General features: G+C 43.8%; 1 protein-coding gene across 3 annotated transcripts; it reads left to right on the forward strand.

Annotated features, from left to right (window-relative positions):
* Positions 1 to 3,250: 3,250 nt before the first annotated feature.
* On the forward strand, positions 3,251 to 8,595 carry zgc:112083 (uncharacterized protein LOC550461 homolog). Of its 3 annotated transcripts, none has more exons than XM_064984986.1 (10): positions 3,251 to 3,346; positions 3,825 to 4,034; positions 5,438 to 5,664; positions 5,789 to 5,900; positions 6,033 to 6,185; positions 6,303 to 6,377; positions 6,593 to 6,713; positions 6,821 to 6,959; positions 7,131 to 7,255; positions 7,355 to 8,595. In XM_064984986.1, exons 2-10 carry the CDS (start codon positions 3,860 to 3,862, stop codon positions 7,770 to 7,772), a joined length of 1,545 nt encoding a protein of 514 aa, XP_064841058.1. In that variant the 5' UTR covers positions 3,251 to 3,346; positions 3,825 to 3,859; the 3' UTR covers positions 7,773 to 8,595. The 3 variants fall into 3 exon arrangements, with proteins under 3 accessions (XP_064841058.1, XP_064841060.1, XP_064841059.1); XM_064984988.1 differs by having other exon boundaries at positions 3,825 to 4,010; XM_064984987.1 differs by having other exon boundaries at positions 3,252 to 3,350.
* Positions 8,596 to 27,018: the final 18,423 nt, after the last annotated feature.

Below are 27,018 nucleotides of genomic sequence, written 5' to 3' on the forward strand. Positions count from 1 at the left end.
GTTAATTGTAGGGGTGCCCATGGGGCTGGGGATCAGAAATGTCCTGTGCGAGAGAGGCAGGTTGAGGTTTCCAGGGTTAGAATAGTGCAGAAGTTGTCATATGCCGAGGCAGTGAAGAAAGTAGAGGAAGATGGGTCAAGGGGAGGGATCCTGAGAGGAGTGGTGTGAGTAGTAGATCTGTACCACTACAGAGGTATGGGCCAACAAGTCATATATGTTTTAGTAAGATTGGATTTTTAGCATTTATAGCAATGGTTATCAACTGTACTGCAGGGATGGAACGGAAGTCACAGAAAATTGAGGTTGTGGTGGCAGATGCAGAGAGGTATTTGGGTCTGCAAGACTTGACATCAGAAGTGTTACAGGGTGTGTTAAGTTGTGATGTCCCTTCCTTTCAAATTGTTGGCATGGTAGGACTAAGTAAATCAAATCAGTTACATACACATGGTTAGCAGATGTTAATGCGAGTGTAGCGAAATGCTTGTGCTTCTAGTTCCAACAGTGCGGTAATATCTAACAAGTAATCTAACAATTCCCCAACAACTACCTAATACACACAAATCTAAAGGGGCGAATGAGAATATGTACATATAAGTATATAGATGAGTGATGGCCGAGCAGCATAGGCAAGGTGCAATAGAGGGTATAAAATACAGTATATACAGTACATGTGATATAAGTAATGTAAGATATGTAAACATTATTAAAGTGGCATTATTTAAAGTGGCATTGATTAAAGTGACTAGTGATCAATTTATTAGTGTCCAGTGATTGGGTCTCAATGTAGGCAGCAGTCTCTCTGAGTTAGTGATTGCTTTTTAGCAGTCTGATGGCCTTGAGATATAAGCTGTTTTTCAATCTCTCGGTCCCAGCGTTTATGCACCTGTACTGACCTCACTTTCTGGATGATAGCGGTGTGAACAGGCAGTGACTCAGGTGGTTGTTGTCCTTGATTATCTTTTTGGCCTTCCTGTGACATCGGGTGCTATAGGTGTCATGGTGGGCAGCATGTTTTCCCCCGGTGACGCGTTGTGCAGACCGCACCACCCTCTGGAGAGTAGATTTAAATAGGGGAGTAGGGTGGTACTATTTTTATTTTATTCATTTTTAGAATGTTTTTGTGGGTGCAGTGTTAGATGGTAGGGTATCCCCCCGCAGCTCCTCGCCCAAGCCCTTCCAGGTTCTCCTTTACCCAAATCCAGATAGCAGATGTTCTGAAAGAGCTGCAAAACCTGGACCCGTACAAATCAGCTGGGCTTGACAATCTGGACCCTCTATTTCTGAAACTATCCGCCGCCATTGTCGCAACCCCTATTACCAGCCTGTTCAACCTCTCTTTCATATCGTCTGAGATCCCCAAGGATTGGAAAGCTGCCGCAGTCATCCCCCTCTTCAAAGGGGGAGACACCCTGGACCAAAACTGTTACAGACCTATATCCATCCTGCCCTGCCTATCTAAGGTCTTCGAAAGCCAAGTCAACAAACAGGTCACTGACCATCTCGAATCCCACCGTACCTTCTCCGCTGTGCAATCTGGTTTCCGAGCCGGTTAAGGGTGCATCTCAGCCACACTCAAGGTACTAAACGATATCATAACCGCCATCGATAAAAGACAGTACTGTTCAGCCGTCTTCATCGACCTTGCCAAGGCTTTCGACTCTGTCAATCACCATATTCTTATCGGCAGACTCAGTAGCCTCGGTTTTTCGGATGACTGCCTTGCCTGGTTCACCAATTACTTTGCAGACAGAGTTCAGTGTGTCAAATCGGAGGGCATGCTGTCCGGTCTTCTGGCAGTCTCTATGGGGGTGCCACAGGGTTCAATTCTCGGGCAGACTCTTTTCTCTGTATATATCAATGATGTTGCTCTTGCTGCGGGCGATTCCCTGATCCACCTCTACGCAGACGACACCATTCTATATACTTCTGGCCCGTCCTTGGACACTGTGCTATCTAACCTCCAAACGAGCTTCAATGCCATACAACACTCCTTCCGTGGCCTCCAACTGCTCTTAAACGCTAGTAAAACCAAATGCATGCTTTTCAACCGATCGCTGCCTGCACCCGCATGCCCGACGAGCATCACCACCCTGGATGGTTCCGACCTTGAATATGTGGACATCTATAAGTACCTAGGTGTCTGGCTAGACTGTAAACTCTCCTTCCAGACTCATATCAAACATCTCCAATCGAAAATCAAATCAAGAGTCGGCTTTCTATTCCGCAACAAAGCCTCCTTCACTCACGCCGCCAAACTTACCCTTGTAAAACTGACTATCCTACCGATCCTCGACTTCGGCGATGTCATCTACAAAATTGCTTCCAACACTCTACTCAGCAAACTGGATGCAGTTTATCACAGTGCCATCCGTTTTGTCACTAAAGCACCTTATACCACCCACCACTGCGACTTGTATGCTCTAGTCGGCTGGCCCTCGCTACATATTCGTCGCCAGACCCACTGGCTCCAGGTCATCTACAAGTCCATACTAGGTAAAGCTCCGCCTTATCTCAGTTCACTGGTCACGATGGCAACACCCATCCGTAGCACGCGCTCCAGCAGGTGTATCTCACTGATCATCCCTAAAGCCAACACCTCATTTGGCCGCCTTTCGTTCCAGTACTCTGCTGCCTGTGACTGGAACAAATTGCAAAAATCCCTGAAGTTGGAGACTTTTATCTCCCTCACCAACTTCAAACATCTGCTATCTGAGCAGCTAACCGATCGCTGCAGCTGTACATAGTCTATTGGTAAATAGCCCACCCATTTTCACCTACCTCATCCCCATACTGTTTTTATTTATTTACTCTTCTGCTCTTTTGCACACCAGTATCTCTACCTGTACATGACCATCTGATCATTTATCACTCCAGTGTTAATCTGCAAAATTGTAATTATTCGCCTACCTGCTCATGCCTTTTGCACAAAATGAATATAGACACCCCTTTTTTTCTACTGTGTTACTGACTTGTTAATTATATACTCCATGTGAAACTCTGTGTTGTCTGTTCACACTGCTATGCTTTATCTTGGCCAGGTCGCAGTTGCAAATGAGAACTTGTTCTCAACTAGCCTACCTGGTTAAATAAAGGTGAAATAAATAAAAATACATTTGTTTATTTATTTTTTAAAGCAAAGTTTAAGGGAGTTTACTCCAGTCTAGTAGGTGGAGGTAATGAAACATTGGATGCCAACCACCGTTAAACCTCGTCGAAGATCAAGATCAAGAAGAAGAAGAAGCAGTTACTGTGGGAACTTCCTGTTTGTAGTGTGACCGGAAGTGGATAAAAACATTGGAGGGAACGAAAAATATTCTGTCATCTGTTGAAAAGGACAACATAGTCTGTAAGTAAGTTCACATATGGTATTTAGCTAACAATGTTATTATAGTAATGTTTAGGGAGCGTGTCTATTGTATCAGAATCTGTACAAAGATAAAGGGCTAGCATTTGGTAACTAACGAAAGTTTACGCACAGACAGGGGGTGAGGATTGGTTATAAATATATTTGGTTTACGACTCTTTCCAATGTTGGAAATCCCAGCTAGCTAGCTAACGTTATTAAAACTGCCTGCCAGCTAGTTTTGTAATGTCATGTTAGGTATTTGGCACAGGCACATACGTATTTGGCACATGTCCCACTTGAAGCTAGCTGGCTCGCAAAATAGCATTGTTAGTCATATTGGAAAAATAGTGACCAATTGAAGCTTGTGCCAGAATTAATCCAGTTTGCTTATAATGGTGTTGTGAACTGGCTACCTAAATCGAACCTGCTGTTAGGACTGTTTTGGCTATTTAGCTCTAACAACACCTGCTGGTTCTAGGGACTACCTACCTTCTGTCCAGCAGCCAGATCACCATGGCGAAAAGGAGGAGCCTGTCCAACCTGGTGGTGTCTTGTAAGTGGGCGTCCTGCACCTTCAAAGGCCACTGCATGGAGGAGCTCAGTGAACACATGTCACTGCACCTGAAGGATCACCTAGGAGACAGAGATGCTATGGAAGAACTAGGTGGGTTCGTGAGGGGACTGGCAGGTGACGGCAACATCAGTGTCTCAGTATTGTCCCAATAGCTTCTTTTCCCTAGTCTTTTCCATCAGGTGGAAGCAAATGTAGAATTTGAAATCTTTCTGGCGCCTACAGTCTGTCAGTGATGACACACCTCCAAACGAGCTTCAATGCCTTACAACACTCGTTCTGTGGCCTCCAACTGCTTTTAAATGCTAGTAAAACTAAGTGCATGCTCTTCAACCGATTGTTGCCCGTACCCACCCACCCAACTAGCATCACTACTCTGGACGGTTCTGACTTAGAAAATGAGGACAACTACAAATACCTAGGTGTCTGGTTAGACTGTAAACTCTCCTTCCAGACTCACATTAAGCATCTCCAATCCAAAATTAAATCTCGAATCGGATTCCTATTTCTCAACAAAGCTTCCTCCACTCAAGCTGCCAACCATACCCTCGTAAAACTTACTATACTACCGATCCTTGACTTCGGCGGTGTCATTTACAAAATAGCCTCCAACACTCTACTCAGCAAATAGGATGTAGTCTATCACACTGCCATCCGTTTTGTCACCAAAGCCCCATATACTACCCACCACTGCGACCTGTATGCTCTCGTTGGCTGGCCCTTGTTACATATTCGTCGCCAAACCCACTGGCTCCAGGTCATCTATAAGTCCTAGGTAAAGCTCTGCCTTATCTCAGCTGGTCAACATAGCAACACCCACCCGTAGCACGCGCTGCAGCAGGTATATTTCACTGGTTATCCCCAAAGCCAACACTTCATTTGGCCACCTTTCCTTCCAGTTCTCTGCTGCCAATGACTGGAACAAATTGCAAAAATCACTGAAGCTGGAGTCTTGTATCTCTCTCTCTAACTTTAAGCATCAGCTGTCAGAGCAGCTTACCGATCACTCTACCTGTACACAGGTAATCTGTAAATAGCACACCCAACTACCTCATCCCCATATTGTTATTTATCCTCTTGCTCTTTTGCACCCCAGTATCTCTACTTGCACATCATCATCTGCACATCTATCACTCCAGTGTCAATGCTAAACTGTAATTATTTTGCCTCTATGGCCTATTTATTGCCTTACCTCCCTACTCTTCTACATTTGCACACACTGTAAATAGATTTTTCTATTATGTTATTGACTGTATGTTTGTTTGTGTAACTGTTGTTTTTGTCGCACTGCTTTCCTTTGCTTTGTTTTATCTTGGCCAGGTCGCAGTTGTAAATGAGAACTTGTTCTCAACTGGCCTACCTGGTTAAATAAAGGTGATAAAAATAAAAACTTGATTTCAAAGGAAAGTAGTCAAGAACAGGAAGCCTTTGAAAAGTACTGAGACATTATATGCTGACCAGAATATCACTAACACCTACTGCCTTTCGCCAGATAACGTGTGTTGTGTTGCTCCCTCTAGATGACTATGCATGTCTGTGGGAGGGCTGTGAGTTCCTGGCTATGGGCAGCCCCAGGGAGCTGGAGATCCATGCTCACTTCCACACCTTCCACAGCAAACTTAAGTTCATTGGGGAGCAGATGCTCAAGTCCCACCCCAACTTCCCCAGCTGTACCCAGGACCTCCACAGCAACAACCTGGTCCCCGAGATCTCAGAGGGACTTGTGTGCCAGTGGGAGCACTGTGATGTAAGTTAATACCCTGGAGGGTGATTCTGCATCCCACTGTTTGACATCTCCCTTATAATCCACTGCCACCCTTAGTGATTCTGTGTATGTGATGTACTTAATGTTTGTTGTTTTTTGCTTACAGAGTACATTTAACAACCCGGAGTGGTTCTATCGGCATGTGGACATGCACGCTCATTGCACTGGTCTCTCTCCTCTCCCAGACCAGCAGCAGGCCATCTTCTGCAGCTGGAAAGGTACTGCTAGGGGCAAGAAAGGGATCACATTATACTGTATCAGCACAGCCTTTCCTGCTATAGTGCTACATTGAATATACTGATGTTTTGTTGGCCTGCTTCAGCTGATATCCTCTTCATGTGTTTCCACAGGTTGTGATGCATTCTTTAAGATCAAGTACCGTCTGCGGGAGCACCTGCGCAGCCACACTCAGGAGCGTCTGGTGGCCTGCCCCACCTGCGGCTGCATGTTCTCCAGCAACACCAAGTTCTTCGACCACATCCACAGACAGGCAGAGCCAGAGGGTGAATGGGCTCAGCTCTGCCTGGCCAGAAGTCACTGTTTTACAGCTTATAGGCAGATATGTTATTGGCTTAGACATGTACATTTTAATTTGATTGAATGCCCTCTGATTCTTGCAGAGTCCCTGGTGTGTGAGCATTGTGACAAAGGCTTTGCCAATGAGAGACTGTTGAGAGACCATGTACGACAACATGGTGAGTGCGCTGTTCTCCACCACTTTTGTTCAGTATTATTTAGCTCATTTTCCATGTTTGGCTTGGACATGTACATCTATTAGTCCAATTTATTTTAATTGTAGTGCTATCAATAAGGTTTGTCAATAAGATATTTTGATTGGCTGATGATGGCTGTTGTGTGTCCAGTTTCTTTCACTGTAAACCTTATGAGTGATCTATCCTCTGCCTCTCAGTGAACCATATCAAGTGTCCCCTATGTGACATGACCTGCACCTCTCTCGCCACTCTGAAGATCCATATCAAGTTTCGCCACTGTGACGAGCGACCCTTTCCCTGTGACTTCTGTGAGAGCAGGTTGTTGTTCCACAGAGTCATCACAACTTACTGACCCTTATGGGCTGTAAACATATTGTGCACATATTATTTTGCTTACACTTTTGTTTATGATGCATGTTTCCCAGCTTTAAGAACCAGCACGACCTGCGGAAGCACATGGAGACACATAATGAGGGGGCGGCCTACCACTGCTCTGTGGAGGGCTGTGACTACTCCTCCCGCATGGCCCACACCATGAACCAGCACTACAAGAGAGTACACGAGGTACTTGAGACTGTCTGCAGGGGATGCCAAACACTCACTCACTGCTCAATAGACCTACATAATCAAGATCAGTGTCAAAGCTTGACTTTTTCATTTTCAAATATGCTTTTGGGTTTGTGGAATTTTGAGCAAGTGTACTCCATTTGACACTTGTGTAATTTTCCCCTGTAGGGTGGAATGGTCTCAAAATACAAGTGCCATCTCTGTGACAGAACCTTCTCTTGGTGTTACACACTCACTCTTCACTTGCGCAAGAAACACCACCTGAAATGGCCCTCTGGACACTCCCGCTTCAGGTATGAACAGCACTTGATCTTTCCCTTGTGTGAATAGTTAACATGAGTTAGTCAGTTTGACCATAAGGGGGTGGTTGTTGATTATTTGGCTTGCTCCAGATACAAGGAGGATGAAGATGGCTACCTGAGGCTGAACATGGTACGTTACGAGACAGTGGAGGTGACTCAGGAGATCATGAAGAACATGGCTAAGAAGAGGACGCCCCATAAGGGCCCCGGGTCCAGCAGCCGAGCCAAGAGAGCTGCCACCCGGGCAGCCAGGAGTCATGGCTCTCCCCCTGGCTCCTCCTCCCCCTCCTCTTGCTCCTCTTCCTCAGAGCTCTCTGCCGGGGAGGAGAAGTCAGCCCAGCCCAGCCCCAGGGGCAGTGACTCACCTGTGTACTGTGTACTGAGTAACGTGTCTGATATGGGGGATGACCCCGACGCAACCCGGGACGGCTCTGACTCCTGTGGGCCCTCGGGTGCTGTGAGGGCCCTGACTGAGGTGGCCAGGGGTCTGGGGATGGATGTAGTGTGATCACACACAGACCCTCCTTATTCTAGTGGTCCAAGTAAACTATTGACGTTGCCACATTGTTGTCTCCAACCTTGATCCTGTAGACTAAAGTAGTGATACCAACTTGAATTGTATCTCAATGAATAGGAATATTCCATTCGATGAATGCAACCATTCATATCTAACACACTGTCATTCCTTTGTGAAATCTGCACTTGGTTGAAGAAATACAGATCCAGTATCTTCTCAGGACCAGTGTTGGAGACCACTAATGTAGCATTACTGAATCACTCCAATGTTACAGCTGTGCTGCATGTATGATGGCTGGGCTTAACCTGGGATGGACTGTTTATTAAAGTTCACTAAATGTTAGTATCTCTGGAAGAGATTTGACAAGAATGTGAAGACTGTTAGTGCTTACTATCCCTGATCAAATGTTTTATTTGTTAGTGTTTTACAGTATTAGCTTTAATGCGGCGAGGGCGTTGGCAGCATCAGAATGTGACACCATTGACAGCAGTTTTGAAATCACCTCAGGTTTTTAGTGTAGAAGTCTCAGGTCACTTTAAAAATATATATATATTTTACATTAAGTTATAGGTCTTAGGTTTTCCTTTGTGGTCACTGGATAATCTGATTTCATTAATGCTGTAGCTTTTGATTTGACCAAGGTTTTTTAGATTTAAGTTTTGTCAGTTATATTTTTGTATGTCCATTTTAGGAACAGTAACCAGACTAACTCATGAGTTTTATTTTATGAACGAATTTGCACTTTTATGTTGAACAAAATCATTGTTCATCAATTTACAGGTGTTTTAAGGGATGTAAATCGTTTTTCAACACAGTAGTTTGTCCTATATCTGTGTCATACAGGTAATAATCAGAATCACAGAATTTGTCTTGAAGCAGTACCTTGCAGAGTTAGTTCTAAGGCAAGCAAGCTCACAGAATAGCGTCCTCTGATTTCTGTCATTACGAGGTAGTCCTGTGGGGTGCGCTAGACAATGGGAGAGAGAAGGGGACCAGAGGCACCAGTGTGCTTAAGGACCCAGGGGGAAGAGTTCTGTTGGGGAGGCTACTCTGGGGGCTCTGTGTGAGACCCACCATGGAAATATGTGTCACTTGGAATAGGTGGAGGTCAGGATGGGGGAGATTGCCTCCAATGGTGGCAGAATGGAGGCTGTGCTGGTAGTATTCCTCTCTGAGCATAGTCAGACGCTCTCTCCATGAGGTAAGCCCTCTCCTGCTGCTTCAGGGCCAGTGAGGGGTGATGGGGTGGGTGCGGAAAGCCGTGATGAGTGTCTCTGTATGACCAGTCTGCTGCCTTCAACAGCCTGGCCCCCACTACACCACGCGGAGGATCAGGCCTCATGCTTAGCTCTTGACGGGAGGAGACGGGGAGGTCCATACCTCTGTATACATCCCATAGTGGGTCTCTTAGGGGGGTCCCAGGGAAGTGCAGGGTAAGGGTACCTCTCAGCTTCTGAGTAGGGGATGAGCCGAATAACAGGAGTGCCAACATGAGTCCGGGCCTGTTTACATAAGCTATTTACTGGGTAGAGTACTGGAATAATGTTTCCTATGGTCATGTGCTGCATCAACATGGAGGATGGCGTGTGTATTGGAGGGGTCAGAGATGGTTTCTCTGTGGGGTCCTGGGTTTGAGGGCCATCATTGAAATCCTGGTCATCCTCTGCCGCTTCATCTTCTTGGCCATTATGTAGTTTTCACACTCAAGCCCTCTCTTCCTGACTCCCAGCTACGGCTGCCAATGGACCGCTGATCGGGTTTCAAGGTCATTGTCTGAGGAACAGACTTCTCTTTAGCCCGGTGAAATGTCTTGAGTCCCTGCAACATTGTGGCCTTGATGTTTCTCCACTATGTACTGTTTCTCCTCCATCTTCTCTCTGGGTAGGTGCAGCTGCTTTCCCCATTCCCTGTCCTGAGGTTTCCTGCTTGAATCTTCCTGGTCGTTCAGGTTGTCATTCAGAGGACAGGGGTGTCTTCTGCTACCTGCTCCATCACTCAGGAGTTCCTCCTACTTCTTCATTTGATGCATTTAGATTGTCTTTTTGATAGATCATGGGATAGTCTGTTTTTAAGAGGAGGAAGAATAAGCAAGTCAAATAAATGAGTTTCAAAAGGCAATTCCCTCCTTTATGATTATATTGTCATAATACTGAACCAATGCTGAAGGGAGACTGAAGGTGCTACTCACTAAGCGCTAGGATTGCCATTCTACCAAATGCTGTGGCACTCATTGTCCCCAAAACTCCAAATGAAGGATGTGTACTGTGTGACTCTGGAGCAGGAGAACAATGGGAAAATGCTATGTTGAGTAATTTCTCTCTGTGTTAGATTACAGTACTCTAGTGAGATAAGTCATCTTTTTAAGGAGATTAAGTTTTTGGTCCCTGTCCTCACCTTGGTTAGAGAATGGGGTGGAGGACTGAATACGGTCCCTCTGATGGTGGATGGCTTGAATCAGGTCAGGACCAGCAGGCTGAGTCAGAAACTCCGGCTTGATACCGAAGTGGATTGCTTGTGAGTCCACTTGCATTTTCTGCTGAGAAATGGGAGGACAGACAGACATATAGTGCCAGTTATGTGTGGCTTAGATACAAATAATAATTTTGGGATTTTATACACATTTTAGTGGATGTTCAACACATTTTCATACCTTCACCCGCATTTTATGGTTGTGGATCTGCTATGCAATGCGGACATGCATTGTATGCCATCTTCCTGGTCTCTGAGAGAATATCCAGTTCAGTAGGTCGAAACAGAACTCAAAACATTTTTCAAATGAGAACATTTTGGCGATACTCTATGAATTTTAAAATTTAAATGATCTAAAGGGTACTCTTGGGATTCTTCTCACACAAGTAGGTGCTTGTGTGACCCAGACCCAGTCCTAGGTCCTGGTGCCATGTCTAGAACATTTGATGTCTGACTAAGACAAGGAAATGTAGACTTCTGATCACACACTACTAACTCATGACACCATAACTGTCATCTCTCACTCTCTAAAAGTAACGAGGCAACAATAGTAGTTCTCCCTTGGGCTGGTTTTCTTAGCTCACTTTTTTTGCAACAATTCACACTCCCACACACAGATATGGTGAGAGGAGAGAGAGGCATCTCCAAATGCCAGACCTGAGTATCTGTCCTTAAGGTACCGTTAACAACATTTGCCGTATTGTTCAATTACATGTGCTTCTCTTTGAAATGTCTGACTGTGATGCGTTTCTGATCTATCACACTCACATGCATTCAGAATGCTCATAAAGACAAGGGGGATTCTCTGCATTGCACCAAATTAAGAATTATTTTAAATATGCACTCACACGCACCCCACAACTAGTCAAACACGGGACCTAATGTTTGAATAAGCAAAGAGCACTATGTTTGAGGAAGAGTTGTGTAGCCCTGGGCCAAGTGAATAATCCATACTCCTACAGACGGTGGCATTCAGGGACTAACTGGGTAGCAAATAATAATATATCCCATTTAGCAGACGCTTTTGTCCAAAGCGACTTACAAGTCGGCTGGGGCCACTACTTTTACATATGGGTGGTCCCAGCGGGAATCGAAACAAATAAATCTGTTGAGATGGCTTAAGGAACAACCAAATGCAGATACAGTTGAAGTCGGAAGTTTACATATGCTTAGATTGTCATTAAAACTCATTTTTCAACCACTCCACAAATTTCTTGTTAACAAACTATAGTTTTGGTAAATTGGTTAGGACATATTTGTACATGACATAAGTCATTTTTCCAACAACAGATAATTATTATTAACAGACAGATTATTTCACATTTCCAGTGGGTAAGAAGTTTACATACACAGAGTTGACTGTGCCTTTTAAACAGCTTGGAAAATTCCAGAAAATTAAGTAATGGGTTTAGAAGCTTCTGATAGGCTAATTGACATAGTTTGAGTCAATTTGAGGTGTACCTGTGGATGTATTTCAAGACATCACCTTCAAACTCAGTGCCTCTTTGCTTGTAGACGTCCACAAGTCTGGTTCATCCTTGGGAGCAATTTCCATATGCCTGAAGGTACCACGTTCATCTGTACAAACAATAGTATAAAGTATAAACACCATGGGACCACACAGCCGTCATACCGCTCAGGAAGGAAACGCGTCTCTGTCTCCTGTCTCCTAGAGATGAAAGTACTTTTGTGCGAAAAGTGCAAATCAATCCCAGAACAACAGCAAAGGACCTTGAGAAGATGCTGGAGGAAACAGGTACAAAAGTATCTATATCCACAGTAAAACGAGTCCTATATCGACATAACCTGAAAGGCCGCTCAGCAAGCAAAAAGCCACTGCTCTAAAACCGGCATAAAAAGCCAGACTACGGTTTGCAACTGCACAGGGGGACAAAGATCGTACCTTTTGGAGAAATGTCCTCTGGTCTGAAGAAACAAAAATAGAAATGTTTGGCCATTATGACCATCGTTATGTTTGGAGGAGAATGGGGAGGCTTGCAAGCCGAAGAACACCATTCCAACCGTGAAGCACGGGGGTGGCAGCATCATGTTGTGGGGGTTCTTTGCTGCAGGAGGGACTGGTGCACTTCACAAAATAGATGGCATCATGAGGTAGGAAAATTATGTGGATATATTGAAGCAACATCTCAAGACATCAGTTAAAGCTTGGTCGCAAATGGGTCTTCCAAATGGACAATGACCCCAAGCAAACTTCCAAAGTTATGGCAAAATGTCTTAAGGACAACAAAGTCAAGGTATTGGAGTGGCCATCACAAAGCCCTGACCTCAATCCTGTAGAAAATGTGTGGGCAGAACTGAAAAAGCATGTGCGAGCAAGGAGGCCTACAAACCTGACTCAGTTACACCAGCTCTGTCGAGGAATGGGCCAAAATTCACCCAACTTATTGTGGGAAGGTTGTGGAAGGCTACCAGAAAAGTTTGACCCAAGTGAAACAATTTAAAGGCAATGCTACCAAATTCTAATTGAGTGTATGTAAACTTCTGACCCACTGGGAATGTGATGAAATAAATAAAAGCTGAAATAAATAATTCTCTCTACTATTATTCTGACATTTCACATTCTTAAAATAAAGTGGTGATCCTAACTTACCTAAAACAGGGAATTTTTACTTGGATTAAATGTCAGGAATTGTGAAAAACTGAGTTTAAATGTATTTGGCTAAGGTGTATGTAAACTTCCGACTTGAACTGTGATGATACCTAAATACTATATATTTTGCCTCTGCCCCAACTTCCTAGTTCCCATTACTCTCTTTTCCACTGGTACCTTGGGAGGGCATGCCTTTGGCTGGAAGGCCCCCTGCAGGGAGCTGAAGGGTCCTGGGTGCCATGGGGGCCAACCCTGGCATCACATGTGGATGGGTCAGCTATAGAGTAAAGAAAAGCAGTGTATGAGAGAGACTTACATTGTGTCTGTAGAAGGGATCCACATTAGTTGAGAATTTGACAAAATAAAAAAAAGAACATTCATTAGATTTGTACAGGCTTCAACAACATAATTGATATAAAACAGTAGAACTTCAAATCAAATGTTATTTGTCACATGCGCCGAACACAACAGGTGTAGACCTTAGTGAAATACCTACTTACAAGCCCTTAACCAACAATGCAGTTAAGAAAATACCTTAAAGTAAGAAGAATAACAAACAATTAAAGAGCAGCTTTAATTTAACTTCTATGTACATTTCTGTGTGCTGATGTTGGTGTTAGTGGACCTCAGTGGAAAGGTAGAGGGTGGTCCGGCCAGAAACCTGGAAGGCCAGGAAGCTGAACTCATCTGTTGCAGCACACTGGGCTCTGAGGAGGACGAGCATAGCAGACATAACAAATACATTCCATGTAACTGTAATAATTTCTGCTATATTGCGTCTGAAGATACTAACATATCTGTATACAGGACCACTCCAAAAGGCTATATAGGGAGAATGGCAGCTAAGCAGATGAAGATGTACCTGAGTAGGAACTACCTGTTGGTTGCTGGGCAGTAGAAGGCGAGGCACTCACTGGGAGCAGTGGGGTAGGAGGAGATAAGACAGTTGGGGGGGGGGGGACACACACTTACACACACCAACTGATTAATGGACTGCTGAATGTTTATTTTTCTCTTGTTTTGTTTGCTCTTTTCCACTCTGATAAGCTACCCAGGAAAGGGCTGAAAATAGCCCACATTAATAAACGGTCGTGGCCAAAAGTTGAAAAAGGCATTGATCGTCACAAAACTGTTCCTGGATGGTTGGGAGAAGTTGCTCTCGGAGGATGTGTTGGTACCATTCTTTATTCATGGCTGTGTTCTTAGGCAAAATTGTGAGTGAGCCCACTCCCTTGGCTGAGAAGCAACTCCGCACATGAATGGTCTCCGGATGCTTTACTGTTGGCATGACACAGTACTGATGGTAGCGCTCACCTTCTCTGGACAAGTTTTTTTCTGGATGCCCCAACAATCGGGAAAGGGGATTTATCAGAGAAAATGACTTTACCCCAGTCCTCATCAGTCCAATTCCTGTACCTTTTGCAGAATTTCAGTCTGTCCCTGATGATTTTCCTGGAGAGAAGTGGCTTCTTTGCTGCCATTCTTGACACCAGACCATCCTCCAAAAGTCTTTGCCTCACTGTGCATGCAGATGCACACACCTGCCTGCTGCCATTCCTGAGCAAGCTCTGTACTGGTGGTGCCCCGATCCCGCAGCTGAATCAACTTTAGGAGACGGTCCTGGCGCTTGCCGGACTTTCTTTGGCACCCTGAAGCCTTCTTCACAACAATTGAACCACTCTCCTTGAAGTTCTTGATGATCCGATAAATGGTTGATATAGGTGCAATCTTACTGGCAGCAATATCCTTGCCTGTGAAGCCCTTTTTGTGCAAAGCAATGATGACGGCACGTGTTTCCTTGCAGGTAACCATGGTTGACAGAGGAAGAACAGTGATTCCAAGCACCACCCTCCTTTTAAAGCTATTCAAACTCAATCAGCATGACTGATCTCCAGCCTTGTCCTCATCAACACTCACACCTGTGTTTAATGAGAGAATCACTGACATGATGTCAACTGGTCCTTTTGTGGCAGGGCTAAAATGCAGTGGAAAGGTTTTTGGGGGATTCAGTTCATTTGCATGGCAAAGAGGGACTTTGCAACTAATTGCAATTCACATGATCACTCTTCATAACATTCTGGAGTATATGCATATTGCCATCATACAAACTGAGGCAGCAGACTTTGTGAAAATTAGTATTTGTGTCATTCTCAAAACCTTTGGCAACGACTGTACATATGTAGCCTTAGAAATAAGGTTCATGAAATCAATAACTTACATCAGATAACATCTATACATTGCATTCGTAAAGTATTCAGACCCCTGCCCCTTTTCCACATTTTGTTACATTACAGCCTTATTCTAAAATGAATTCAATTAATGTTTTTCCTCATCAATCTACACACAATAACCCATAATGACAAATCGAAAACAGGATTTTAGAAATTGTATCAAATTACTTAAAAATAAAAAAAGGAAATACCTTATTTAGATAAGTATTCAGACCCTTTGCTATGAGACTTAAAATTGAGCTCAGGTGCACCCTGTTTCCATTGATCATCCTTGAGATGTTTCTACAACTTGGAGTCCACCTGTGGTAAATTCAATTGATTGGACTTGATTTGGAAAGGCACTTGTCTATATAAGGGCCCACAGTTGACAGTGTATGTTCGAGCAATAACCAAGCCATGAGGTTGAAGGAATTGTCATAGAGCTCCGAGACAGGATTGTGTCAAGGCACAGATCTGGGGAAGGGTACCAAAACATTAAAGCAACATTGAAGGTCCCCAAGAACACAGTGGCGTCCATCGTTCTTAAATGGAAGAAGTTTGGAACCACCAAGACTCTTCCTAGATCTCGCTGCCAAGCTGAGCAATCGCGGGAGATGGGCCATGGTCACTCTGACAGAGCTCCAGAGTTCCTCTGTGAAGAACCTTTCAGATGGACAACCATCTCTGCAGCACTCCACCAATCAGGCCTTTATGGTAGAGTGGCCAGACGGATGCTACTCCTTAGTAAAAGGCACGACAGCCCGCTTGGAGTTTGCCAAAGGGCACCTAAAGGGCTCTCAGACCATGAGAAACAAGATTCCCTGGTCTGATGAAACCAAGATTGAACTCTTTGGCCTGAATGCCTAGCGTCACATCTGGAGGAATCCTGGCACCATCCCTTCAGTGAAGAATGGTGGTGGCAGCATCATGCTGTGGAATTGTTTTTCAGCAGCAGGTACTGGGAGACTCGTCAGGATGGGGGAAAGATGAACGGAGCAAAGTACAGAGGGATCCTTCGATGAAAACCTGCTCCAGAGCGCTCAGAACCTCAGACTGGGGCAATGCCCGGCCTTGAACCCATTCAAAGATCTCTGGAGATACCTGAAATGGCTGTGCAGCGATGCTTCCCATCCAACCTGACATGGCTTGAGAGGATCTGCAGAGAAGAATGGGATAAACTCCCCAAATACAGGTGTGCCAAATTTGTAGCGTCATATGCAAGAAGACTGTAATCGGTGCCAAAAGTGCTTCAACAAAGTACTGAGTAAAGGTTCTGAGTACTTACAGTTGAAGTCGGAGGTTTACATACACTTAGGTTGGAGTCATTAAAACTCGTTTTTCAACCACTCCACACATTTCTTGTTAACAAAGTATAGTTTTGGCAAGTCGGTTAGGACATCTACTTTGTGCATGACAAGTCATTTTTCCAACAATTGTTTACAGACAGATTATTTCACTCATAATTCACTGTATCACAATTCCAGTGGGTCAGAAGTTTACATACACTAAGTTGACTGTCCTTTTAAACAGCTTGGAATATTCCAGAAAATTATGTCATGGCTTTAGAAGCTTCTGATAGGCTAATTGACATCATTTGAGGCAATTGGAGGTGTACCTGTTGATGTATTTCAAGGCCTAACTTCAAACTCAGTGCCTCTTTGCTTGACATCATGGAAAAATCAAAAGAAATCAGCCAAGACGACAGATTTTTTTTTTGACCTCCACAAGTCTGATTCATCCTTGGGAGCCATTTCCAAACTCCTGAAGGTACCACATTCATCTGTACAAACAATAGTACGCAAGAATAAACACCATGGGACCACGCAGCCGTCATACCACTCAGGATGGAGATGTGTTCTGTCTCCTAGAGATGAACTTACTTTGGTGCAATAAGTGCAAATCAATCCCAGAACAACAGCAAAGGACCTTGTGAAGATGCTGGAGGAAATAGGTACAAAGTATCTATATCCACAGTAAAACAAGTCCTATATCGACATAACCTGAAAGGCCACTCAGCAAGGAAGAAGCCACTGCTCCAAAACCGCCATAAAGAAGCCAGGCTATGGTTTGTGGACAAATATCATACTTTTTGAAGAAATGTCCTCTGGTCTGATGAAACAAAATTAGAACTGTTTGGCCATAATGGCCATCGTTATGTTTGAAGGAAAAAGGGGGACGCTTGCAGCCAAAGAATACCATCCCAACCGTGAAGCACGGGGGTGGCAGCATCATGTTGTGGGGGTGCTTTCCTGCTGGAGGGACTGGTGCACTTCACAAAATAGATAGCATCATGAGAAGGAAAATTATATGGATATATTGAAGCACCATCTCAAGACATCAGTCAGGAAGGTAAAGCTTTGTCGCAAATGGGTCTTCCAAATGGAAAATGACCTCAAGCATACTTCCGAAGTTGTGGCAAAATGGCTTAAGGACAACAAAGTCAAGGTATTGGAGTGGCCATCACAAAGCCCTGACCTCAATCCTATAGCAAATTTGTGGGCAGAACTGAGAAAGCGTGTGCGAGCAGGGAGGCCTACAAACCTGACTCAGTTACACCAGATCTGTCAGGAGGAATGGGCCAATATTCACCAAACCTATTGTGGGAAGCTTGTGGAAGGCTACCCAAAACGTTTGAACCAAGTTAAACAATTTAAAGGCAATGCTACACTCAATTAGTTTTTGGTATGTAAACTTCTGACCCACTGGGAATGTGATGAAAGAAATAAAAGCTGAAATAAATCATTCTCTCTACTATTATTCTGACATTTCACATTCTTAAAATAAAGTGGTGATCCTAACTGACCAAAAACAGGGAATTTTTACTAGGATTAAATGTCGGGAATTGTGAAAAACGGAGTTTAAATGTATTTGGCTAAAATGTATGTAAACTTCTGACTTCAACTGTATGCGTCAGCAACCACAGCTAATGAAGTAACTGAAACCCTTAACAAAGAGTTGCAGTCCGTTTTGGAATGGGTAGCCAGTAATAAATTGTTCCTGAACATCTCCAAAACTAAGAGCACTGTATTTGGTACAAATCATTCCCTAAGTTCTAGACCTGAATCTGTTAATGAATGGTGTGGTGTGGGTGTTGAACAAGTTGAGGAGACTAAATTACTTGATTGTAAACTGTCATGGTCAAAACATATTGATTCATTGGTTACAAATGTAACGGATGTGAAACGGCTAGCTTAGTTAGCGGTGGTGCGCGCTAAATAGCGTCACTTGCTCTGAGACCTTGAAGTAGTGGTTCCCCTTGCTCTGCAAGGGCCACGGTTTTTGTGGAGCGATGGGTAACGATGCTTCGTGGGTGACTGTTGTTGATGTGTGCAGAGTCCCTGGTTCGCGCTCGGGTATGGGCGAGGGGACTGTCTAAAGTTATACTGTTACACAAAGATGGGGAGAGGTCTGTCTGTAATAAAGAGATACTCTGTCTTTTCACAGTCCCCAGGTTCAGAACAAATTCAAGGAAATGTACAGTATTATACAGAACCATAAGTGTATGGAACTCCCTTCCATCTTATATAACACAAGTTAACAGAAAACCTGGTTTAAAAAAACAAAGAAAGCAACACCTCACGGCACTACGCCTCTCCCCTTGTGACCTACTTGATGTGTATATGCACTGACATGTACACTATCATTCAAAAGTTTGGGGTCACTTATTTTTTTTATTTTTTTTATTTCACCTTTATTTAACCAGGTAGGCTAGTTGAGAACAAGTTCTCATTTGCATCTGCGACCTGGCCAAGATAAAGCATAGCAGTGTGAACAGACAACAGTGTTACACATGGAGTAAACAATAAACAAGTCAATAACACAGTAGAAAAAAAAGAGAGTCTATATACATTGTGTGCAAAAGGCATGAGGAGGTAGGCAAATAATTACAATTTTGCAGATTAACACTGGAGTGATAAATGATCAGATGGTCATGTAGAGATATTGGTGTGCAAAAGAGCAGAAAAGTAAATAAATAAAAACAGTATGGGGATGAGGTAGGTAAAATTGGGTGGGCTATTTACCAATAGACTATGTACAGCTGCAGCAATCGGTTAGCTGCTCAGATAGCAGATGTTTGAAGTTGGTGAGGGAGATAAAAGTCTCCATAAATATCCTTGTTGAAATATATATATTTTTTAATGGTCTATTAAAATAACATTAAATTGACCAGAAATACAGTGTAGACATTGTTAATGTTGTAAATTACTATTGTAGATGGAAACGGCTTTTTTTACATGTAAATCTTTTCAATAGAATATCTACGTAGGCGTACAGAAGCCCATTATCAGCAACCATCACTCCTCTGTCCAATGGCACATTGTGTTCACTCAACTGGCAGCTTCATTAAATAGTATCCGCAAAACATCAATCTCAACGTCAACAGTGAAGAGGCTGGCCTTCTAGGCAGAGCTCCTCTGTCCTGTATCTGTGTTCTTTGCAACTCTAGAACGCCAGCATCCTGGAGTCGCCTCTTCACTGTGTGTCAAAGAAGCAGTGTGACGCATGGCTCTCGACATTCGCCTCTCCCGAGTCCGTATGGGAGTTGGAGTGATGGGACAAGACTTCCGTATGGGAGTTGGAGTGATGGGACAAGACTGTAACAGAAACCGAGTGAAAAAGGTTTCTTCGGGCTGTCCCCATGGGATGGGACCCTTCTTCAGACCCTAGGTTTTAGAGAGCACTTTCTTTTCTAAGAGTGTAGACAAATAATGTCATTGGAGTTATAATTGATCATATCTGCCAAGTGATGTCAGACAATGTGACATTCCCTCATTCTAGGAAAATCCCTAGTCATTTAGAAAATCTCATCAGCTATATGGCCAACTGGTCTGATACTGACACGAGCTAAGGCAAGTTTTACAATGGAGCTATATATCAAACCAAAGTTTATTGGTCACATACACAGATTTGCGGATGTTATTGCAGGTGCAGTGACATGCTTATGTTTCTAGTAACAGTGCAGAAACATAAGCATTTCACTGCACCTGCAAATCTGTGTACATGACCTTTGATTTGATATATACTGTAGCTCCATAGTAATAAATCAAAGTGTATTGGTCGCGTACACAAATTTGCAGATGTTATCGCAGGTAACAGGTTCTTTTGAAAAACATTATAAGGGAACTTGATAACAGCTTGAAAACAAGGGTCTCTATTCAAACAGATCTGCTTTAACCAACATCTATAGCGGGTTTTTTGGCGGAGTCGGAGGTGGAACTACATGCTGTCAAATACAACAGCAGCTCCTGGCATTATACCTAGGCTGAATGAAATCCTCATTATTTCGTTGAATGATTTTTCCATTTGAGCGTAATTATTTCTATATAGCCAACACTTTCTCCTTCTGAACTTCTAACGCGGGTGGTGGTTGTGGCCTTACAATGATGATCAAGAGCAGCTCCAACACTGTTACACCTCCTGACACAGCCGAAACATTAGCTATGCAGGTGTCGGCTATCTCCGGTTAACTTTAGATCTGATTGAATCTAGGCCTTCGGTGTGTTTCACAGGACAGGACACTCTACACTCTAGTTGCAAAGACCACACAGTCTAAAAAAAATATATAAAAAAATATGCCAGTTATGGGTTGCCTTATTAGAATAATCCAATTGAGGACTTTGGCTTTACAAATCCATTTAATTGATTTGTGCCAGTGTGCCAGATTACTGTCCACATTGAGACAAAAGTTCATAGAAAATCACCAACGCATATAACCTGCAATTAACTCACTTTGCTGAAAACCTCCTGTGAACAGAAAACAAATCAACAAATCCCCCTTGGATTATGCTTGTTTGCCATGCATGGTGTTTCTATAGTGAAAGGGGCTTTGGGAGTCTCATAATGGATTGTTGGAATCTCTTTAGGGTGATGCCCCCTTTTCAAGCCCCTCTCTATGGATGGAACAACTGATCCCTCTCTCTGCAGGGAGTAAATCCCTTGTTGAGAGATGGGGTTTGTATGGGGCAGAGTTGATGCAATACGATGGGGTGGGGCCAGCATTAGGCCTGAGGCAATACAGAGAGAGAACGTTAGCCCTCTAATAATGTAGACATTATTAAATGCATTTCTATAGCTTCTAAAATATTTTTTACAATGGTGGGGGAGTGCCAAGTTGGAGGCACGGTGGCTTCAACACAGTGCCCCCTATCTGTCATCTAGTGTATACATAAAGCATTGGGTTAAACCTGTGTTTGGAGCTGTCAGCCAGTGGGATAGGTATGTCCTCCCTTCCTTTACTTCCTGGCTGTTTGTGTCAGTCATCACAGTGCCATGGCTGCCGTGCTTCTACACCTGTATTGCTTGCTGTTTGGGGTTTTAGGCTGGGTTTCTGTACAGCACTTTGAGATATCAGCTGATGTACGAAGGGCTATATAAATACATTTGATTTGATTTGATTTGACCTCTCTAACCCCTCCGGGCCTGAGAGATCCAATGGCTTGATCCCTCCATTCGAGGTTAACCACTCCTGTTCTCTAAATTGCATCCTTGCCTGCACACAAAAAAGAGACACCAACGAAGGACATGTATGTGAAAACGGCCAAGAATACAGAACACCCACACATAATCCAAAGAAAAAATTAAGTTACACCCTTAATTTACAATGTAAGCTACTGTAAGTATTTCAGTCATCTCAATTGGCAGGAAACAGTCCATTAACCAGTTTGCAGCCCTCTCTGTGTGCGTGTCATAGTAAAGAAGAGGTTGAGCTGATAACTAAAACACACTCACACAGTTGTCTGTACTTGCTGACAGATTCCAACATGGTTCTCAGCTCTTTGAGAGAAACAGAGTGAAACCGAGTGAAACAGTCTCTCCAAACATCTTCTCCATTCAAAATAGTCTCAAAGACACAACAACCGATAAAATCAGCTAATAATAAATACAATGTGCAGTAGCCCGTACCATATTATGGATACCAGATCATGGAAAAACTATGTTTATTCGTACCTATGTTACAAATCATTACCAATTAGTAAATCCGGACAAACATTCTTACGTTTTCAGACCTTCAACGATCATGCCTTTGAAACAGGCAGACATAAACACACATATACAAACCTATCTATTGCGCCAATGCATGTCCAATTTGTCAGCCAACCTTAGCAGCAATCCAAAAAGGCAGGCAAGTGGCTTACTCTAATGAATAAACCCTTATCGGACTTCGGAAGTGATTCAAAATCCAGCCTCTCCAGCATGAGACTAATTTGGCTCTGAGACAATCCTCTGTGTCTGTCTGTAGGGTCTGTAGTGTCAGGTAACACTCAGCAAATACTTCCTCTACCTCGCTTTGTCTTACTCACCCTCCCACTCTCGCTTTCTAGCACTCTCTCTCCTCCTCATCCACCCTCTCTCTTTCTCTCTCATCTCTCTATCATTCACACTCAGTCACTCAGACAGCCCAAGAGGTGGTAATGGGGATACATGGGGATGTCGATTCTCTAAAGGGGGATCTAGAACAGAACATTTAACCCCCTTTACAACCCAAATAACCATAACTACTCTGCGTTAGACCAGAGGCCCGAGCTACCCTAGGAATGCCCAACTTAAGACACACTTACATAATAAACATTATGACTACTACGTATGAATACTGGCTATAGGGGGGTGAAAACCTTTCATACCACATTGGATATATGTCAAGCCCTATGTCTATGCAGTCTATGTTCTATGATTTTCTATTTCTATGTGTTTGGCTGGGTGTGGTTCTCAATCAGAGGCAGCTGTCTATCGTTGTCTCTGATTGAGAACCATCCTTAGGTACCCTTTTCCCCCACCTGTTTTGTGGGAATTTAACGTTGACTTTGTTCAGGGCACATAGCCCAAAGCGTCACGGTTTGGTTTTGGTCTTTGTTTTGTCTGCATCATTTTTAATAAAAAATGTACGCTTACCATGCTGCACCTTGGTCCAGACCTCCCACCACCAACGGACCAAGCAGCATGGTAAGGTGGACTCCTGGACATGGGAGGACGTTCTAGGCGGCAAGGGAGTCTTCACATGGGAGGAGATCCTGGCGGGAAGGGATCGCCTTCCATTGGAACAGGTGGAGGCAGTTATGAGAGCAGAGGCAGCCGCAGAAGGAACCAGCGGTATGTGGGAACACGGCTGGCAAGGAAGCCCGAGAGGCAGCCCCAAAAATATTTTTCATCCAGCCAGAATGGGTGGGGCCAGCTATGCACTCGAGACTACCAGTGCGCCTCCACGGCCCAGTGTATCCGGTGCCTCGGCCAAGGAAGAGGCCTCCTGGATGTCTCCCCAGCCTGGTGAGTCCTGTGTCTCCCTCCTGTCCGGCGCTGCCAGAGTCTCCTTCCTGTCCAGGGGCCCGCTACAAGGGTCCCCAGTCTGGGGTCGGCACCACGGAGAAATGCCCACCCAGACCCTCCCAGGTTCAGGTTTTGCGGCCAGAGTCCGCACCTTTGGGGGGGTACTCTCATGCCCTGACCATAGAGAGCGTTTTATGTCTCTATTTTGGTTTGGTCAGGGTGTGATTAGGGTGGGCAGTCTATGTTCTATGATTTTCTATGTGTTTGGCCGGATGTGGTTCTCAAACAGAGGCAGCTGTCTATCGTTGTCTCTGATTGAGAACCATACTTAGGTACCCTTTTCCCCCACCTGTTTTGTAGGAAGTTAACTTTGACTTTGTTCAGGGCACATAGCCCAAAGCTTCACGGTTTTGTTCTTTGTTTTGTCGGCATCATTTTTAATAAAGAGAAAATGTATGCTTACCATGCTGCACCTTGGTCCACTTCTTCAGACAGGTGTGACAATATACCACGACCTCCATACAGGTAAATTAAATGGCCAAGCTTAACTTTCCATTTGGAATTTAAAATGCAGAGAATTCATGGAGGGCTATCTAATCTTCCACTACTTAAGTGAGTAACCTTTATCTCAATTGAATTAAACCAGCTGTAGCAGTTCTTCTTGGCATTGTTTACAAACATTAGATTCTGAGCATATACAGTACAGAAGTTACATGAATGGACTGAACCCCTCATTTCATTGATCTGAACAGTCACCTTTGATCTGAACAGTCACCTTTTTATGTTAGTCAGACGTTCTATTAGGCTGACTAACATAATGGACAGCTGCTTCTCTACTGAATGACAAATGGGAGATTTATACTGAACAAAAATATAATATAAACACAACATGTAAAGTGTTGGTCCCATTTTTCATGGACTGAAATGAAAGATCCCAGAAATGCTCCATATGCACAAAAAGCACATTTCTCAAATTTTGTGCATAAATTTGTTTATATTCCTGTTAGTGAGCAGTACTCCTTTGCAAAGATAATCCATCCACCTGACAGGTGTGGCATATGAAGAAGCTGATTAAACAGCATGATCATTACACAGGTGCACCATGTGCTGGGGGCAAAAGGCCACTCTAAAATGTGCAGTTTTGTGAAACATACCACAGATGTCTCAAGTTTTGAGGGAGTGTGCAAATGGCATGCTGGCTGCAGGAATGACCACCAGAGCTGTTGCCAGTGAATTTAATGTTAATTTCTCTATCATAAGCCGCCTCCAACATCACTTTAGAGAATTTGGCGGTACGTCCAACTAGCCTCACAACCACAGACCATGTGTAACCACGCCAGCCCAGGACCTCCAAATCCCGCTTCTTCGCCTGTGGGATCGTCTGAGGGAGTGCTGAGGAGTATTTCTGTCTGTAATAAAACCCTTTTGTGGGGAAAAACTCATTCTGATTGGCTGGGCCTGGCTCCCCAGGGTCCTCAACGTAACCAAGACAGATGATTGTGGACTACAGAAAAAGGAGGACCGAGCATGCCCCCATTCTCATCGATGGAGCTGTAGTGGAGCAGGTTGAGAGCTTCAAGTTCCTTGGTGTCCACATCAACAACAAACTAGAATGGTCCAAACACATCAAGACAGTCGTGAAGAGGGCACAACAAGGCCTATTCCCCCTCAGGAAACTAAAAAGATTTGGCATGGGTCCTGAGATCCTCAAAAGGTTCTACAGCTGCAACATCAAGAGCATCCTGACCGGTTGCATCACTGCCTGGTACGGCAATTGCTCGGCCTCTGACCGCAAGGCACTACAGAGGGTAGTGCGTACGGCCCAGTACATCACTGGGGCTAAGCTGCCTGCCATCCAGGACCACTACACCAGGCGGTGTCAGAGGAATGCCCTAAAAATTGTCAAAGACCCCAGCCACCCCAGTCATAGACTGTTCTCTCTACTACCGCATGGCAAGCGGTACCGGAGTGCCAAGACTAGGACAAAAAGGCTTCTCAACAGTTTTTACCCCCAAGCCAAAAGACTCCTGAACAGATAATCAAATGGCTACCCGGACTATTTGCATTGTGTGCCTCCCCCCAACCCCTCTTTTTACACTGCTGCTACTCTCTGTTTATCATATATGCATAGTCACTTTAACTATATATTCATGTACATACTACCTCAACTGGGCCGACCAACCAGTGCTTCCGCACATTGACTAAATGGGCAATCTGAATTGTGTCCCGCCACCTGCCACCCACCACCCGCCAACCCCTCTTTTAGCTACTGCAACTCTCTGTTCATCATATATGCATAGTCACTTTAACCATATCTACATGAACACACTACCTCAATCAGCCTGACTAACCTGTGTATGTATGTAGCCTCGCTACTTTTATAGCCTTGCTACTGTATATAGTCTGTCTTTTTACTGTTTTATTTATTTACTTACCTATTGTTCACCTAACTCCTTTTTTGCACTATTGGTTAGAGCCTGTAAGTAAGAATTTCACTGTAAAGTCTATGTAACGGATGTGAAACGCTTGCTTAGTTAGCGGTGATGCGCGCTAAATAGTTTGCTCTGAGACCTTGAAGTAGTGGTTCCCCTTGTTCTGCAAGGGCCGCGGCTTTTGTGGAGCGATGGGTAACGATGCTTCGTGGGTGACTGTTGTTGATGTGTGCAGAGGGTCCACATCTACACCTGTTGTATTTGGCGCACGTGACAAATAAACTTTGATTTGATTTGATTAATGCCACCACAGGCCCACCCATTGCTGTGCCCTTGTCCAGTCTTGTGAAATCCATAGATTACGGCCTAATTTCTAATTTCCTTATATGAACTGTAACTCAGTAAAATATTTGAAATTCTTGCATGTTGTGTTTATAATTTTGTCGAGCATATTTGTATATCTTTGTCTACCTATTATAGCACATTGTACAATTAAGAGTAGAAATCCAGAAAACAAAGATGCACTGTCTTCAGACCTACTGTCCTCAAGTCCATATCCTCTGGCTCTAGTCATCCCTGTTACTTACCAACAGAGGAAAATACCATCAATTATCACTCGTGACTGTAATGGTAATCTCATTAAGGCTCCTAAATTCCTGATTTGATTTAGTGCACAACGAGCAACAGGAGTGTGAACAACAGGTGGAATTATAGGTAGTGTTGCCAGAGTCTCTCATTTAGCTATGTTATAAAGACTGACATGATTCAATGAGGCAGACGGATAAACCAACATTGAAATCAGTTTGCTGTGATGGAGCAGGAATAAGAAGGAAAAGAGAGACTTGTTTTTCTATTGTTATTTTATTTATTTATTTAACCTTTATTGAACCATTTCAAGTAGCTCAAGTAATTTATAAAACACAACCATAAAACCCAACCATACACATCAGGTCCTCAAAGCTAGGGACTGCAAACTCAGTTGCACTTTTACATTATGTACACAATATAAAAAAGTATGTGGACACCCCTTCAAATGAGTAGACAAACATTGGCAATAGAATGGCCTTACTGAAGAGCTCAGTGACTTTCAACGTGGCACCATCAACAGATCCCACCTTTCCAACAAGTCAGTTCATCAAATTTCTGCCCTGCAAGAGCTGCCCCGGTCATCTGTAAGCATTGTCATTGTGAAGTGGAAATGTCTAGGAGCAACAGCAGTTCAGCCGCAAAGTGGTAGGCAACACAAGCTCACA

This window comes from Oncorhynchus masou, chromosome 13 (genome assembly GCF_036934945.1).
Source record: "Oncorhynchus masou masou isolate Uvic2021 chromosome 13, UVic_Omas_1.1, whole genome shotgun sequence".
Lineage (NCBI taxonomy): Eukaryota > Metazoa > Chordata > Actinopteri > Salmoniformes > Salmonidae > Oncorhynchus > Oncorhynchus masou.